General features: G+C 30.5%; 1 protein-coding gene across 1 annotated transcript; it reads left to right on the top strand.

Moving 5' to 3' along the window:
* Nucleotides 1–4,363: 4,363 nt before the first annotated feature.
* Nucleotides 4,364–8,019, top strand: LOC100168741 (zinc finger MYM-type protein 1-like). The gene is made up of 4 exons (XM_008191545.1): nucleotides 4,364–5,605; nucleotides 5,664–6,284; nucleotides 6,421–7,117; nucleotides 7,988–8,019. Exons 1-4 carry the CDS (start codon nucleotides 4,364–4,366, stop codon nucleotides 8,017–8,019), a joined length of 2,592 nt encoding a protein of 863 aa, XP_008189767.1.
* Nucleotides 8,020–18,974: the final 10,955 nt, after the last annotated feature.

The following is an 18,974-nucleotide window of genomic DNA, read 5'->3' as shown; positions in this document are numbered from 1 at the left end:
TTAAATATTATATACCAGATATCATCAATTAGCAAAAAAACAAATTGCCCAAATATGTAAAAATGCATTTATAAGTCCGACATCTGCAAAATATTATTCTGAAGCTGATCTAATTAATATTAAAACAAAAGGAAAACTAACATATCCAAACATGGTGTTTTATAAATTGATAAGTGAAGTAGAAGACTGTTTCATGAAAAACATTAACAGTCCAGGTGTATATGAAAAAACAGTAGATGACTTAATCGACCATTTTCAAAGATTTCAGTTTCCTTGTCCAGAGCATAAATATAACATTCTTGCATTTTCAATAAAATACTATTTGAATATGCGAATGAAGCAGTGGTCAAGGAAAGAAAATCGAGAAACTATCAAAACAAATGCTAAAAAGAAAAAAAACTGTCTAAATTTTGTACCTCATAAATTTTGATTAACCAAATTTTATTTTATAACTATCTGGCTCTATAATAATTATTTTTAATTTGCACTATATTATATACAAAATTCCGACAAGTAAAGTATTTTAACTTAAAAAGAATTTAAGTACCTACAAGTTACTAACAAATTATTTATTTATTAAATAATATGTACTTATATAATATTATAATATGTTTTTATTTACTACTATTTATATATTATTATAATTGACATGCTTAGTATACTATCTAGCTTTATACAACAAATAAATAAACTAGAGTTGGTTTTAATATTAAGCCGCTAGAGCGCAGAAGAACGCTAGATCTAGATTTTTAGTGCGATATCCACAACAGTTGATTGTATGAATAACTCTTGAGTTGCATAGGCCTGGCGCCTTATAGTCGCGGCAACGAAAAATGAGCGCTGACCGTCATGCGCTAAGCGGCAGTTTATTAGTAGTGGTTATCAATCTTTGAAACAAAAAGCCCGCTTTTTTTTAAAAAAGATCAAATAACTTATATAGGTATTATTTTATTTTTTAAATTATAGGATTTTTTTTTATTGGTTATCAATTTATTTTACATTTTATCATACAAGCAATTAAAAAATATTTACAACGGAAAAAATAATAAAAGACAAGTATATTATAGTAAAATAGCAATTTTTAAATAAGTGTTTGAACGTCATCTTCACTGTCCTCGTCATTGCCAAAATCACTGTCGTCAGTTTGAAAAGTTATAATGAGCGGCTCTAATACACTGTCCATTAATATCTCCTTCTGATAATCTTCATCCTAGATTGTCTCAGCATGTTTAACGCATTTTTCCCAGTCACTCTTGGATACCAAATCCAATGCTTCGTGACTTCGTGAGTGAGTCTTTCGACGTCCACCATTTTAAACGTTGAATTATTTGTTGCCACTTTGCCTTTTACTTGAGCCCATATAAGTTCAATGGGGTTATACTGACAATGGTACGGTGGCAGTCGTACTACTTCATGGCCCATTGAACTTGCTATTTCATCTAGCTCGTACCTTTTAAATGTCGGTTTTAACAAATTCACACGTTCGCGTATTTCGGCTAGAGTTTCCAAAGGTGAAAAACTAATATTTTGATTTTTCAGCCATTCCTGCACCTCAGCTTTTCGAGCATTACATTTTGGATAATTGTTTACCAACATAGAATGATAGGGTGCATTATCCATAACGATTACGCATGGTTCGGGAAGTAGTTTTAGCATATCTACATACCATTGTTTAAACACATCTGAATTTATAGACGAATGGTTAGTCAGTAGAATTTCTAGCTTGGCATTTAAAAACTAATTTCGATCCCTCTATGAACCCGAAACGCGATGATCCAGCGTGAGTAATTATTAGGCGACCTCCTTTGCCGGTTGGTATTTTAAATCCCTCAGTTTCTTCATTATTCTGCCAAATACGAGACCTTGAATGATTTTGGTTTACCCAGGTTTCATCTAGGTAAACCACAGGTCGGGTATCTTCATTCTGTCTGAGTGTACACATTGTACGTAAAAATTTACATCGTAAAGCGACTATATCGTTTCGCTCCATAAGCATTTTGCGGCCATTATTTCATTTCTTAAACGTAAATTTTAAATTTTTTAACAAATTTCTGACCGACCAGACGCATCCTTCATAATGTGGTAATTTTTTTTTAATTTCGCTTAAAATTGAAAAAGTAGTCGGATATTCATTTCTTTGATAAAATTCGTGTACAATCCGTTGGACTACATCAGCATCGAAATCGTCCAGCTCGGATTATTTCTTTGCACGTTTGTACAATTTACGAGGTGATTGAAATTGCACTTCTTCATCACTATCCAATGAAGATTTTTTCGCCTCCATACATATACGCCGCACAGTTATATACGAAATACCACAAGCCTGAGCAGCAATTTTTTGTGCGCTTTTAAAAAAATCTGAATCCAAATCTTTTTTTTCTGAACACATTTTAATAAAATTATAAACACTAAAAATGATTTTTTTACTCTGGACTCTGACTATGAGTATCACGATCTTTAAACGACATTTTTAAGTTTTAAAACAAACGTACTACGATATTCAATGACTATAACACGGTGCGCACGAAATACGTGTTTACGACAACAGGGTGTGTAAACGATAGACCAGGAAAAAAAATGTACTATATAAGGTGGCTGGTATAATATAAATCCCCCTCCTAAACATATCACTACAAGAGAGGGTCTGGAATGTTATAGTTTGAATTCCTGCAGCCTGAGGGACACCATCTGTAACTTGATGGTTACAATTGTTACCGCTCACTTTTCAAATACAATACAGTAGGTACAGCGCGTAGCAGCACGACAGTTGCACTATGTTGAGAATCATTGGCCGTAAGAGTGGGTAAAAACAACGGGTCGCGGTACCAACGCTCATTTTTCGTTGCCGCGACTATAGTTGCACGAGCTCCAGTCGACGGTGGGCTTTATCATTTTCCTGATAAAACTGATACAGTCTGATAATATTGATATAACAAATTTTACCATTGTAATTTGTAGTTATAATTTATAATTTGTATTTTGTATGCACATATATCTTATAAATATTAAATATTAAATTATAAACAGTCTAGTGCACATACTAGTCTTAGATATTATAATGAATAATCATCAACATTATGTTATAACTTTAATGAGTTATTTATCATCCAGCAAAAGCGATGACGATGAATTGATAAATTATATTATAAAACCTAATATAAGACCTGTTATAAGACCTAAAATTTCTAATTTTATTTCTAATGTTGTTCATTCATATTCAGATCAGGGCCGGCGAAAGCTATGGGTGACTTGGGCGACTGCCCAGGGCGCCAGCACGGAAGGGGTGCCAAACTGAAAATTATTTTTATTTGATTTATCTTTTAAAACGCGTTAAAAATCTATAAAATTTGAAATATTCATTATCTAATGTCGTTTTAATTGAAGATCAGAAGATGCATCTGCAATTGTCTTATTTTAGTCATATTTGTAGAATATAAGAATATAGCAGTGCATGTGCATCGATACCGCTGGTTTTGATGTAAAAATAATGCATGTAACTATGGAAGCATACCACCGCATTTGTGTGTGTCAATAAAATATATTATAGATGGTCGTAATAATTATTTTTATATTATAATAACTACCCATTTATAAATAAATTCATATAACTAGACGTCTAGACGATTAAGTCTAGATTCGTTAGAAAAACCGCGGCGGTAAAACCCATTCGGACCTTACGGGCTACGGCGAAAATACCCGACTATAGTACACTACACGCCTACTGCCTACACACACAATTATTTATTGTTTTCGACAAGCTCTCGCTCCGTACGGTCTGCTGTCAAATATTGTAAACTAATAAGTAACTGCCAACAGCCAACAGGTAATCAATATTCATATATTTTGTTTAGTAAATTTGTACATAATATTTTGGTTTCTTTTTACAATAAATTCCGTTCTCTGGTTGTTTTAATAAATAAGTAGTTAGTGAAACACAGTATTCCTATATTATAGGCAGTGATGGTGTGAAATAATATTATATTTTATGTTAATGAATATACTTTGGTAATTGATATGATGTTAATATATAATAATTAATATATGGCGCCAACGGTCGATGTAACGTGGTGAATCGCACATTCACGTATTTATTATTATGAAAAAATACTTAAACACGTTTTCGTAGTATCTATCAATTTAATATGATATTATAATATTATTTTATAATAAAAGTCTTCTCTTCTTTTACATTTTATCATAAAATATTATTTTTTTTTAACCTAAATATTCAAATATAAATAATTAAATAATTGTAGGTAAAATAATTGATACCATGCCGCCAAAAAAAGATAAACCTTCAGGAGCCCAGTATCGAAAGCGTAGAGCTCAAGCTCAATTAGAATTAGAAAAAAATGCAAAAATGATGAACAAATATTTTAATAGTAATAGTGGAACCTGTGAAACATCTACTTCGACATCGGATGCTAGAAATGAATCAATAAATGATATAGATGAAAATATTTCTAAGACTCATGTAAAATATAATAATGAAACATCTACTTCGACATCGGATGCTAGAAATGAATCAATAAATGATATAGATGAAAATATTTCTAAGACTCATGTAAAATATAATAATGAAACATCTACTTCGACATCGGATGCTAGAAATGAATCAATAAATGATATAGATGAAAATATTTCTAAGACTCATGTAAAATATAATAATGAAACATTTACTTCGACATCGGATGCTAGAAATGAATCAATAAATGATATAGATGAAAATATTTCTAAGACTCCTGTAAAACATAATAATGAAGAAACGTTGACCTCTCCTACTTTAACATATTTTCCTTGTGATGATAATAATATTGATATTGACATAAATAGTAGTAATAGTGCACTTGCGAACAAAACAGTTGAGATAAGCGATAAACCGGTCACCGATGTTTCCAAATCCGTTGCATTTATTTCTCAACCTGATTTATTCGACCCAAATTTATGGCCAGATAACAGACAGAATAACTTTATAGACATAGTTATTAAGATGGGACCACGTGAAATAAATGATGAAATTTTTCCCAAAGATGAAAATAATCGTCATTTTTCTAAAATATACAAAATAAGAAAATTAGACAACAATGAAAAAGTTAAAAGACGATGGCTTGTATATTCTAAAAGCATTGATCGGGTGTTTTGTTTTTGTTGCAAACTTTTTAATAGTTCTCATAGTACACTATCCACAATAGGCAATAATGACTGGAAACATATGACAACAACACTTAATTCGCATGAAAAATCACCTGAGCATTTTACTGCATACAAAAAGTGGCACGAATGTGAATTAAGATTTAAACTTGGTAGATGTATTGATAATGACCTGCAACGAGTAATGAATACAGAAGTTCAACATTGGAAAAGTATTTTAGAAAGGTTAATATCTATAACTTTATACTTGTCCAAACACAATCAAGCTTTCCGAGGATCGTCTGATAAACTATTTGAAAGAAATAATGGAAACTATTTAGGGTTAGTAGAACTTTTAGGAAAATATGACAATTATATGAAAGAACATTTAAATCGAATAACTACACAAAAACTCAATATAACTTATTGCAGTAAGGATATTCAAAATGAACTTATAAATCTAATGGCCTCCAAAGTTTTAGAAAACATTCAGCAAAAAGTACAGGACGCAAAATATTTTTCTGTGATATTAGATTGTACTCCTGATGTCAGCCATTCTGAAAAAAATGTCATTTACTATAAGATTTGTGGACGAAAATAATGGCAATTTACAAGTAGCTGAGCATTTTATTGGTTTTAGAGAAGTTAGTGAATCTACTGGAGAAAGCCTTACTGAGTTATTGCTTAAGACGCTAAGAGAAAACAAGCTTGATATAATGAACTGTCGTGGTCAGGGTTACGACAATGGCGCGAATATGAAAGGTCATAAAAAAGGAGTTCAAGCAAGAATTTTAGCTTTAAACCCTAAAGCGGCATTTATGCCCTGTGATTGTCACTCTCTTAATCTCGTTATATCTGATGAAACTTCGCAATCCAAAGAATCGATCACACTTTTTGAAATTGTACAACGGATATTTGTATTATTTTCGGCTTCTGTTTACCGTTGGCAAGTACTAAAATTACACTTACCTAACTTGACGGTTAAGCCATTGTGTACAACCCGTTGGGAGAGTCGCATAGACGGTGTGAAAGCAATTCGATATCAAACTAAAGAAGTATATGATGCATTAATTGAAGTGGCGGAATCATCTAAGGCAGATGCTGGTACAAGAAATGAAGCCAGCAGTTTAGGAAATCAATTACTTGACTTCAAGGTATTGATTTCATTAAATGTTTGGTATGATTTATTATTTCAAGTAAATATTGTAAGTAAATCTATGCAAGGGTTTACAATGGATATTGTAAACTGCTTCTTCATTATTAGATAATTGTGTCAAATATATTAACAAGTATCGAGAAACAAGGTACGCAGATGCGTCAAACTCTTCAAAAGAAATAGCAGAGTCATTAGGTATAGACCCAATCATAAAAGAAGTACGAGTACGACGTAAGAAAACTTTTTTTGATGAAAACAACGATCAAGATTTTTCGATTGGCGCCGAAGAACGTTTTAAAAGAGAATTTTTCTACACTCTTGTAGACACAGTCAGAGAATCTATCAAAGAAAGATTTACTCAATTTGAAAACCATAAGCAATTATGGGGGTTTCTGTACAATTTAGAAAAATTACCATCTTCTGAACATCTTTTGGCATGCTGTAAAGATCTGCATGGAGCACTCTCGGAAGGAGATAGTGCTGATATAAATTCCGTAGAGCTTTACAGTGAACTTAAACATCTAAGCTCACTTTTACCAATTGGCGAAGGATCACCTAAATCAGCCCTCCAGTTTATACACGATATGAAATTAGTTGATGTATTCCCTTACACATGGATATCTCTAAGAATATTACTGACGATTCCAGTTACTGTAGCGTCCGGTGAACGAAGTTTTTCTAAACTTAAATTAATAAAAACTTATTTGCGCTCCTCGATGACAGATGATAGACTTTCTTCTTTAGCAATTTTGTCAATTGAAAATGATTTAGCCGAAAAAGTAAATTATGAAGAAGCAATCAAACAGTTTTCTGAATTAAAAGCTAGAAAAGGTAAGTTTTAATATTGATTATACTTATAAGTTTAAAATTAATATAATTTTTATTTTTAATTTTTTCTTTTACGCAATGCGGCAATTTTATAAGTTAATAAAATAATATGTGTAACCTTTTTACAATATTGTACGATCAGGTAATAAAGTTTAAAATTATGATACAAAATACATACTAATTTTATTTAACTTACTAAAAAACTTAATTTTACTACTACTCAAATTAGGTGTGTGTGTGGGGGGGGGGGGGGGGGTAAGGGCGCCTAAACATGGTTTCGCCCAGGGCGCCAATACTTCTTGCGCCGGCCCTGATTCAGATAAACAGGTATCTTCATAAATACTCATTAGTCATTGCACATTTTTATATTTAATAATTTGAATTAAAATATTTGAAATTTTGAATGTGCATTCAATGAGGAATAAAATATGATTTATTTAATATAATATTCCAATCATTTTTAGTTTACAGGCAGCTTTAGGATGGAAAGAGCTACAGCATATTATATAATGAAAACATTTGAAGATTCTTCATTTTTCCCACAGCAGCATAAATACAGTACAAAATACAGTCTCTGTGTGTACTTAAAAATTCTAAAAACCATAATTGGAATAAATGTATAATTAAAGTAAAATATGGGGTAGAGTATGTTTAAAAAATATTCTGTATATACAGTGTTAAGGATCTGGGGTCTGAGAATTTTTTACAATTTATGCACCCCAAAAATATTTGTCTAGTCCCGCCTATGATTAATATTATTGTATTTTTGCTGTTAGTTGAGTAGAAAGAAAATAAGATAATGAGAACCTGCCAACGTTCTGTTTTGACTTAAGTTGTTATATTCAATATGTGTTTAATCTAATTATTTTTCAGATTGTTTGGCCCTTAAAAATATTTCCTTGTAATAATAATACTACCTGGATAGGTAGATACCCTTATTACTCACTATTGACTTACCCAAATTAATTAATTGTACATGAGCAGAACAGCTTAACTTTTTAGCAATCTCAACTTTGAGGATGATTTAGTCGTAGTAAAATATAATATGCATTATGCAATATGCTTACCAGCTTGCTGTATATAATCTAAAGCAGATTCTTCCACGTTGAACAAAAACGTTTGGTGGCCCAACAAATGACCGTCGATATCGATTTGTAAATTATGAGTGGTCATTTTATACTTATACAAGTTGACAATTTGAAACGTAGAACAGTTATAGTAGAGTAGGCAGTAGCAGACGGCAGTACTGTAGTAGACCGTAGATTCTGAGTACCTACGCTTCGGCTACGGCTACTATACAGGGTGATTCTTTTATCAAACAACACTCATTATTTCAGTGTACATTTTTTTGAAAATATTTTTTTACATACTTTCAAGTCGCTTATAAAACAACGTTTTTCTTAAAAAATTATATTTTAAATATTTTTTATCCTTATAATTTTTTAAGTTTTTTACTTTTTTGAATGACAACATAGGGTTTTAATTTTATATTCCAAAGCAAAATATTTTTCTTAATATTTTGATACATGAAAATCGAATTTGGTCGAGTAGTTTATGAGTTATAAATATTCAAAGTTTAGATGATTTATTCCTCTAACCTTTAGAACAAATGCATAATTGGCAGGATTATAAGTCTTTGTATTATTTGTTTGATGAAACCCCATAATTTCATCTTTGTTTAACATATAATAGAGATTTGATTTTAAGGCCATTTCATCTGCACAGAGAACACATTCTTTAGCTTCGTCAGTAAAATATTTAATTTTATACTTAATAATATTAAAAAAAATATCATTCAAGCCTGGTATCATTTCAAATTTATGAGTTAACCGTTTTAAAGTAGAAATTGATGGTAGTGAAAGAGTATTTAATAAAAGTTTATAGACTCTAGGTCCTAAAAAATAAATATTTAATGCTAATTGTTTAATTTCATTATTATATCTAGAACCTTCTTTTTGTTTTTTTTTTTAATTCATTTGAGATTTGACAATAGTAAATGATCCAGGTGACAAATATTTTTCACTTAATTTAAAAAAAATGTTCAACTGTATCATAGTTAGCTAATTGTTGACTTAGACTTACTATATTCTTCTTTAAATTTTTTATTTCTTGTTTTCCAGATTTAATCTCCGTGACAAGTTTTTGTTTCCTTGGTGTATTTGTCGATAAGTATCCAGGTGTTTGATTTGAAGAATCAGTAGTTGTGATTGAGCTACAAGATTCATTTGAAGCATCAGAAGTATTCATGGATCCACTAAAATTACTTCTTAATTCTTCAGTGCCTGGAATTGAACTACTACAGCTACTCTGTTCTTTTGAATTATCATGTGGATCTACATCGGTTTTCGACTGTAATTTAGCCAATTTTGCTCTTTCCAACATTATTTCATCTAAAAATTAAAATCAAAAAATCTAACTAATATTAAAATTAAATTATTAAACCAAAAATTATTTTATTAAGATCAAAATTAGTTTTGAATTGAGTTTGAAATTGTATAATTTTTAAATATGTTATCATAATTTTATTATTTACTTACCATTAAATATTGTTGGAATAGCATTGAAAACTAGTCGGTTTTTTGTTGTGGAGTTCAAAAACATTGAATCTACAAAGTGATCGCCACATACTTTATAGCTATTTTTTTTTATAGTTCTTCTGTCAGATTTTCTAGACGATTGTCTTTTGGATATTGGAAGAAACTTATATTCCTAGTACTTGCTTTACTTTTGCAAAATTGTACAGAGCAACACATCCCTGTTTTTTTACTATCCATTTTAAAATTAAAAAATTTTGAAACCTCCGACATAGTTTAGAAAATTTATAAACAATTTAAAATCAAAACGAACAAATAAAACAGACGACAAAATTGTATTACATATAATTACACATCCGTAGGCCGTAGTCACTGAGCGTCTATGCAGTATAATAATAATAATAATTTATAATAGGTATATAATAATATCAGAAAGATAATAAGAAATAACAATAATACATGCAAAGAAAACGGCCATACGGGTATGACTAAAAATAGAATAATTTTCCACATTAACTATAGAATAATAATTCTTTCCCGTATCATTTATGATTTATCATTATATATTTAAGTATAATGACTCTGACAACTATAATAGCAAATACCAAAATACTATTCGATTATAACTAAAACCACACGTACACGTTACCACAGTCCACAATATATTATAGTTATAAATATAATTATCTGTATGATTGTATACATGACACATGTATAAGTATAATAATTTATGTTATTACATAAATGCCCATCTCATACTATGCATAATTTTATATACATAATATATAAAATTTAATAATACATTTGTACGATAATACTAATTATTATTAGTTGTTTCTTAATCCCGAGTTTTCCATTACGTCATACAATATGTATGTTTTCTTTTGACTCTGAGATAGAAAAAAATAAAAATTACAAAAAAATTACCGCCCCCAAAAAACTTCCACCCGGGGCAAATGCCCCTTTTGCCCCCCCCCCCCCCCATTAATAAACTGAGGTGGCCGCCTCTCGATTAGCCCATTCGCCACGCCACTGTGTCAGGTTGCTTATATGACAGTGTAAAAATTTAAACAATATTGTTACAATATTATAAAATACTAGCTGATCCCGTGCACTTCGTTGCCCGTTAAATGTATCAACTCTATATGACTCAAACTTTGTTCAATTCTGTTTAATCGCCGATATGCTCCTACAAATAAAGCGGTTGACAATATCCACTCCAAGTATATTGAGTAGGAGGAAAAAGTAACCCACCGGTGAAATTTTATAAGTGAACAAAAATAAAATACTTTGTATACAATTCGCGGTGCACGAGACACAAAAAGACAATATATTATAATATACAACCATCTTTGGTACTATAGTACACCTGAAAGGGCGGCCCAAAATACAATAGTATAAATAATACGAATAATACAATAACAACAATTTAAAAATATAATTGACCTGGTCCGCTGTCGATGGAGAATGCAATCCTGGACGGCTACGGCCCCGACGTCAAGAAGTGAACGGCGGCACGCAATTGATTTAGCAAATATTTAAAATCGGTGAAAACCGCAAATCACGAGGTTTTGGCGGCCGATACGCTATTGCAAGTCGCAACACAAAACGCCTAACCGACTTAATCTTTTGCGAGATCCTCAATATATATGTAAATTGTCTGTGTTCGCGCAATAAGCAATTAGCTTATCGCGGGAGACGACTCTGCGCGACGGCGATATCTTCCTTCTCGTCCAAACACCACTCCTTCCTTAAATTATTTAAATTATTCTAAATGTTATGTTTATTTATTATCTTTGTTTTCTCGTTTTGTGTAAATAAGTATTGGTCAACTTTTGGACAATATTATTATCATTTTCACATATCACTATTATCTGTTCTTTTGTTATTGTTGTTACGTCCACGGCCAACGCCCTTGTTGTGGTCTGTTCGTATATATATATTGTTTTCTTTTTTCTTGTCCCGCTATTGCAGCGGTGGCTGTTCGTCGTTATATTGTATTTTTTAAGTCGCATTGAGCGCATAGTATGTATCAAAATTATTATTATTATTGTTACCAGTGAGTTGCCGGATCATTGTGATCCAACAATTATTGCTTATATCATCAGGCCGTTATTGTAACAGACAACGCAACTTTGCGTCAAAAATAAATATCCATCGTTACCAACAATATTCGTGAGTTTTTCTAAATTAATTACTAACCCTCGTCTGGTTGCTGGACATTGTCAGACATCGGATTTGGTGTCATCTGTTTTGCGTCTGCGTCTTAGTCTGCCTTAATTTTAAGCTAGTGTTAAGTCTCTGATTGGTGTGAGCTCTGTGGTCATTGCACCAAACCGATTCGACCACAGAGACCCCCCCCCCCTCGATAATTAAACTGTACTTCCTGATTCCCATGTACTACCTCCCGTCCACGGCCGATTTCGTCGTCGTGAAATTGATTGTCACTTTGGTCAGGTGTAGATTGGATTGCCTACTCAGAACAGTAGTAGGCGTTCTCTGACGGTCGTAGATTAGGTTGCCTACTCAGAACAGTAGTAGGCATTATCTGATAGTTCTCAAATTTTGGTCGTTCTCTCTCGGTTCGCACCGAGTGGTCCTTCGGTCTGTGCCCCCAATTCCGGGCGTATTCAGTCTGTATCGATAGGCACAATATAAATTCGTGCGCGTACACAGTCGATTCCGTGAACAGAGCGCACACGTGATCGACGACACACACAAAAGAGTCGTGCCAACGGTTAGGAAAAGACAACGAGCTCAACGCACGTCACCGAAACTGGCCCGTAGTGATGGGCGTTATTGAATGATAACTATCGAATTATTCGATAGTCTTGCCAAATTAGTTATCTGAATAATAGATTACAATTATTATTCCATTTATTATTTGAATGAATAATTATTAATTATTCGAATAAATATTTATTTAAGTAACTTGTTTTTTGTTATCAGTGTTATCACTTGTTTTTAATTTTTATCACTCTTGACGAACGCGAGTTTTTCGGTTTTCCGTAACGTTAGTATTCATATAGTCCCTTTTGGCTTTTAAGTGACAAAATTAAAACAGCCCTTTTAAGAGCTAAGTTATTAACTGTAGCCGACAGTTTATGACCAATTTTGTTTATTTTGTACTGAACTACTGAAATATCAAATAATGTCGTGGCTCAAGAAAAATAGTTCTGTTATTTGGAATTATTTTATAAAGGATATAAATAATTCTAATGAGGCCCAGTGTTCGCTTTGTAAAAAAACTTATCAAAGGTCGAGCAGTACGTTAAAATTGATGGAGCGTTTAAAGAGAAAGCATATGACCAGGTTAGAGCGTGATAATATTACCTATGCAAGCCAAAGAAAAGGAATAAGATGGAATTCAAGATAGTATTAACGTACCAGGTAACTTACGTGTATTTAAATTTTTTTAAAACATGTTATAATTTATAAATGTACTAGCATAAGATATTTATTTCTAAATTAATTTGTATATTTTATAGGAACATCTAGGGCATCCCAACCACATGGTACTTCGACCACTGTACCTGTTAGTAATTTTACAAACAACATTAATAGCAATGAGACTACAATGGCAACGACTGAATCTGAGCTACCTTTAAAGAGACAAAAACAACTTTTATTGTCAAATAGGTAAAACTCAATTATAGTTACTGAATTGAATTAAGAATAATAGTATAAATGTGTAATTTAGTACAAAACTTAAATTGAAGTACAACTTAATGAGTTTATTTTTTAGTTTACAGCTTGGACACTTTCCAACTGGTTTGGAATTTTGTATACATCAACCTCTGGAAGGTTTCAGAAACAAAAGTTATGTTGTTTAGTTTAATACAGCTTTAGGTTAACTACCTATACAAATAGAGTAAAAATATATTACAAAAAAATGTGTTATATTTAAATATTATTAATTTGAAAAATGATTAGTAATTTATGATAAAATCAAATAAGTTTTAGTTTTCAGAAAATTGTAAATTCAACTGGTTTGAATGATAGTTATAATTTTATGAGTTATAAGAAACAAGCGATAGTATAGAAACTTTTTATTTATATAACTTCACAATTTTGATTTATAAATTATAATACTTAATCAAAACATGTTCTGCTATATAAATTTGGAGTATTTGGTTTTTAGTTTTTATTCATAATATTATGTTTTATTTATATTTTTATATTTAAATTATTTATAACCTATAAAGTGTTATTTCAGATTTGGAACACCGTCAGAACTACAAATTAAAGCGTTTTACGAAACAATTGTTAGAATGATAGAAGAGGACTTGCAACCCTTATCAATTGTTGAAAATAAAAGATTTAAAGATATTGTGAAGTTATTGGACTCTAGATAAATGTAAATGACGATCATTTTTGTATTTCAATTATGATAAAATTAGAGAAACATTTAATGAGTAAAAAATTTAACAAAGTTAGTAAAAACCATAAAATTATAGAAATGTATATTGCACATACATTTTTTTGTTTTAAGCTTTATTACTAAACATTACAGTTTTCAAAATTATGTACATATTATATATCATACATAATTAGAAAATACAAAAAAATATTATTATTAAAGAGAAAATAAAATAACATAAGAAATTAAAAATTAATTTTATACACTTTATAAAAATTAAAACTTATTTCAGGTATAAAATTCCTAGCAGAAGGAAACTTGGTAGAACTATATGTATAATATGTAAACAATTGTCCGAAATAAGGTTCAGACTCTTTAAATGATACTAGTCATATTGCCATTACTACTGATATCTAGACATCAATTATGAATTAATACAGATTCTTTCAAAACTATGACTACACATTTTTTCCAAAAGGACAAAGTAAACTGAAAGAAGTTGTCATGTATACAAAAACATGGTGAAGAACATTCAATAGGAGAAGAAATAAATGAACTTCACGATTCAGATAAAATGAAACAGATCTTAAAAAAAGGTAAGCGTAGTGAAGTTGGAAATAGAATCTTGGGGGAAAAACAAAAACCACTGGGCTATACCCAAATCTTGAAACTTAAACAAGATGGAACACTACTTTATTTATGTTTGAGAGGCTGGTTAAATTAAGAGAACCCCTCACAATGGTCAAGATATCACTAAAAGAAGCTCCTTCAAACTTTACACCTGAAGAGTGGGTTATTGTTGAAGACATTATACCGTTGTTACGACCATTCAGTAGCTTAACAGCTGAGCTATCTGCTGAGGAATATCCTACAATATCAAGAGTTGTACCTTTGATACGATGTAATTAATGTTTTACTTTAAAAGTTTAATTTTATTTATATAATATTCATTGTTCTAAATTTAGGATTACAAATTTCATCATGCTCTAAAAGTCCCAAAAACAACTGTTGGAAGATTTATAAAATCTAACTTGGTGACACAAGTAAAATGGGGATTGAAACACAATCACCATTCCCATATTTTTCTCGGGCAACCCTTTGAGACCCGAGGTTTAAAAAAGCAACTTTTGGAGTTCAGAAAAATGCTTCTGAAGCTGAGAGAAGCATTATATCGGAAATAGCAAGTTTAACACATAAATCTTTAGATGCTGGTAAGTATTTTGTAAATAATAGTAAATGTAAGTAACCACTATTATTCTATTCAAAATCTATCATTTACATCATACTTATTTTTTATTTTAGAATATGAAGTTACTACTGAGCAGGTTGAAGAGGACTCAGAAAATCTTTGGAGCTTTTTGCAAAGTAGAGTTAACTGTGTGCAGGGTCAAACAACATAAACCAGTAGTGCTATTACTTTGATGAAACAGTACTTAAACATGCCTTATCAACAATTGAGCTGAGATATGGCTAAATGGTGGCTTAGCCACAAATATGTACTTCATCCTTTGAGCGAAGTTGCACTAAAAAATGCCATGATTCCTACGACATCTGTTCCTTCAGAAAGAATATTTTCTAAAACAGGACAAATAATGAGTGCTAGACGGAACAGACTTTTGCCAGATAATTTAGATACTATAATTTTTTTACACAAAAATTTGTTGTTTTTATCTTTTTTGAAACTTTTAAAAATATTACTATTTAAAAAATCTAAGCTATATTTTAAATTAATGTATTTTTTGTATTATTATTTGCAGCATTCCAACTGGTTTGGAGACATGTCAACCTATTTATCCAAATGATTTGGACTTGGAGTATGGAAACCCATTAACTTAATGTAGCCTGGAGATATGCTTAATATACAATTCAAATTTAAGAAACTTCATATTTTGTTTTATGACAAAATCTTATATAAAATTAAACTTTACTTATAATTAATCTGTTGAGTTTTTCAAGAAAGTTGTAATACCAAATAGTTAACAACCTACTAGTAGCTAGTAGGTACAATCATAACTCATAAGTTGTCATTGTATTTTATTTAAAATCAAATTTTGAGAGTTTAAATTGAGTTAGTAATATTATAGTTGAATATTAGGAAAATCTATAACAAAAATATTCAGACATTTAGCAATAACAATATAATACATTAAATGTATTCAAAACATTAATTGTTTTCAAAACATTAAATTATTTGTATTATAATAATTCATAATATAAAGGATTCGGCAAAGTTTTTAGAAGGTATATCTAACTTAAAATTAATGAACAGGTAGGTTTTTATTAAATTTATATTATTCAAAAAATATGACTGTTAGTTGATTAATGTTTGTGTCATAATTTATATTTTTTAATATGATATAATTTGAAATTTAAAAACAAATTGTAAGTTGTAACTAGGAAATGGAAGTTTTAGAAACAAGAGATAGAAACCGGCAATTTAAATTTTAAATTTTAAAAACAATTTATCATTAAACATTATCCTCAATTGGCACATAATATACAAATAAGTTAAAACAATGTAGTAAATTGTGTTATACATGGATATATGTATTTAAATAATTATTAGATATAGGTACTTGGTAATAAAAAAATAGTAATTTTAGACCTGCAAGTAAGTTTTTAAAACTAACCCAACTATAATTTGCTTTTCTATGTAATATACTGGAATTTATTATGTATGATTATGAGTAGACAACATGGTGATCGATTTGATGTGTCAAAAAGCAATTTATATGGTATTGTCAGAAAATGTATTTCCATTATGGAAGTGCATAAACATAAGTTTATAAAATGGCCTCGGAGAAATGCTATATACACAAGCCCGAATTAAGAGGGGATCCAGGAGTGGCACGGTCCCGGGGCCCATTGATTTTGAGGGCCTATTTTTATCCCCAAAATATTCATTTTGTAATGCGTACAAAAGTTTTCAAAAAAATTAAATTATTTTAGTTATAATAGTAATTATAAAATAAAAATGTTCTTAATTTTATATCAAGAAAAATTTTTTAATTATAATAAATATAAAAATGTTTATAAAATGAGAGTTGTGAACTACATTAACTACAAACATTATTATCCATGATTGACGATTGTAAATGGTAATTTAGTACTTAATAATACAATTTTATACAGTCGTAAAAATTTAGAGATACAATTTCAATGCCAAACACCAGTCATGGGGGTGCAGAGTGAACAACCCATTTGCATTTCAACCCACGTGGTGTCCCCTAGCACAATTTTACCAATTAAAAAAGATTTAAAGTTCTAGCTCTACTTGATCCAACGTATTGGCCTTCGTCTACCCAGAAAAATACTGATATTCTAGATATTTAGATATGGGCACTCTGTTTTGTCTCGTTACAAATTTACTTAAATATTAATATATATAATAATAGTTATAATCATAATAATAATATATATATTAATATATTAATATATTTATACATATTTATATAAAATATTAATGCAATACATACTTGGTGTTGTAATTTCTATATGGTTACCATCAAATTCGTTTGATAATGCCTCCACTTGAGGACGAATAAGGGTTATGACTCTTAATATGAATGGGTCCTGTACAATTTTATTAGCTTTACCGCCACCTATATATAATACATATTGTACAAGAACATAGGTATATAAACTTAGAATACAATTATTATTTTCCACATTGTTACCGGTTGCATATAAGTTGTCGTGTTGCAACGCAATTACTATTTTGGCATTTTTCTTCAGATTCTCCCACAGTGTCCACAAGCGGGACTAAAGATAGAATGCACTGAAAACGAAAGCCCCAATCGCCGGATTGTTTCGAGTAGGCGTGTGCGAGGAGAAATGAGGCTATATAGTGTGAATCTAGTGCTACATATTATTATATTCGTCCGTCTATTTTATACAATAGAACATAAACATATTATTATAATACACATTATAATATTCAATTATCCCCGTTACCGTATTTTCACCGTCGATTCCGAACAGTTTTATCCGAACGGTTTTTACATCCACAGCCAATAGGTACCTAAAATATTATCAGGTTTTAATAGATCGGCAGCTGACGGAGGCGGAGCCACCAACCGCACATTCGTTCGACTATTATTTTAAGACTATTATTAATAGGTACCGTATAATATTTTATACGGGCGGCCGGACATCGCAACCATGCACGTAGCTAAGGGGTGGCCTAAGGTAGCCCAGCCACGCAAAATATTTACAGGCCACCCTGATGGCCACCCCATTACATTGAAATATTGTTGAAATAATTAAACATATTTTAAAATTTCTATTATCATATTTCTTATTTTTACATAATTTTCTTTCCGAACACTATGGTCAGATTTCCAGATATCAGAACTCAGAATAGAAATCTTCATACATACTCGTTGCATTCGTCGTATTAACGACGACAACAATGCATCTATATTAATTATTATTATAAAGTCGCAAGAACTCGCATGTATTCCTTTTCATATAATCGGCATTTCCCATCGCGGCATGACTTGTTAGTGGGTACCACTTTTCAGAAACTACAGTTTTATTATATTCTAAACAATATACCTATAGATAAACATAATTCTATTAGTGTCTAGTGTTGAGGGGAGGGGGGTAAGTAAAAAAATTGTGAGTGGTACTCGTATACTTAAAATTAAATTAAATAATAAAAGAAATTTCATATTCTTACCGATAATCCAAGTATTATAGTAGTTTCGTAATAAAGATTTCATATTATGTCTATTTATAATACTTAGAACACTATGATGCTCATCAACATAAAATTGTAATATATTCTCAAATCCTTAAAATATTTTATCTTTAGGTAATAGAGGAATTATCATAAGCATATGAACAATGTCATAGACAATTCGATTTCTACGGCATAAATCAGTTAAACCTAAATTTAAAACATAAGAATAATTTAGAATAAACTTTAATGTGATATGTACTTTAATAAAAGCTGACCTTTCTT

The sequence above is a fragment of the Acyrthosiphon pisum genome, unplaced genomic scaffold (assembly GCF_005508785.2).
Source record: "Acyrthosiphon pisum isolate AL4f unplaced genomic scaffold, pea_aphid_22Mar2018_4r6ur Scaffold_20960;HRSCAF=22641, whole genome shotgun sequence".
NCBI classification, from domain to species: Eukaryota; Metazoa; Arthropoda; class Insecta; order Hemiptera; family Aphididae; genus Acyrthosiphon; species Acyrthosiphon pisum.
This window is presented reverse-complemented; position numbering and strand designations above follow the sequence as displayed.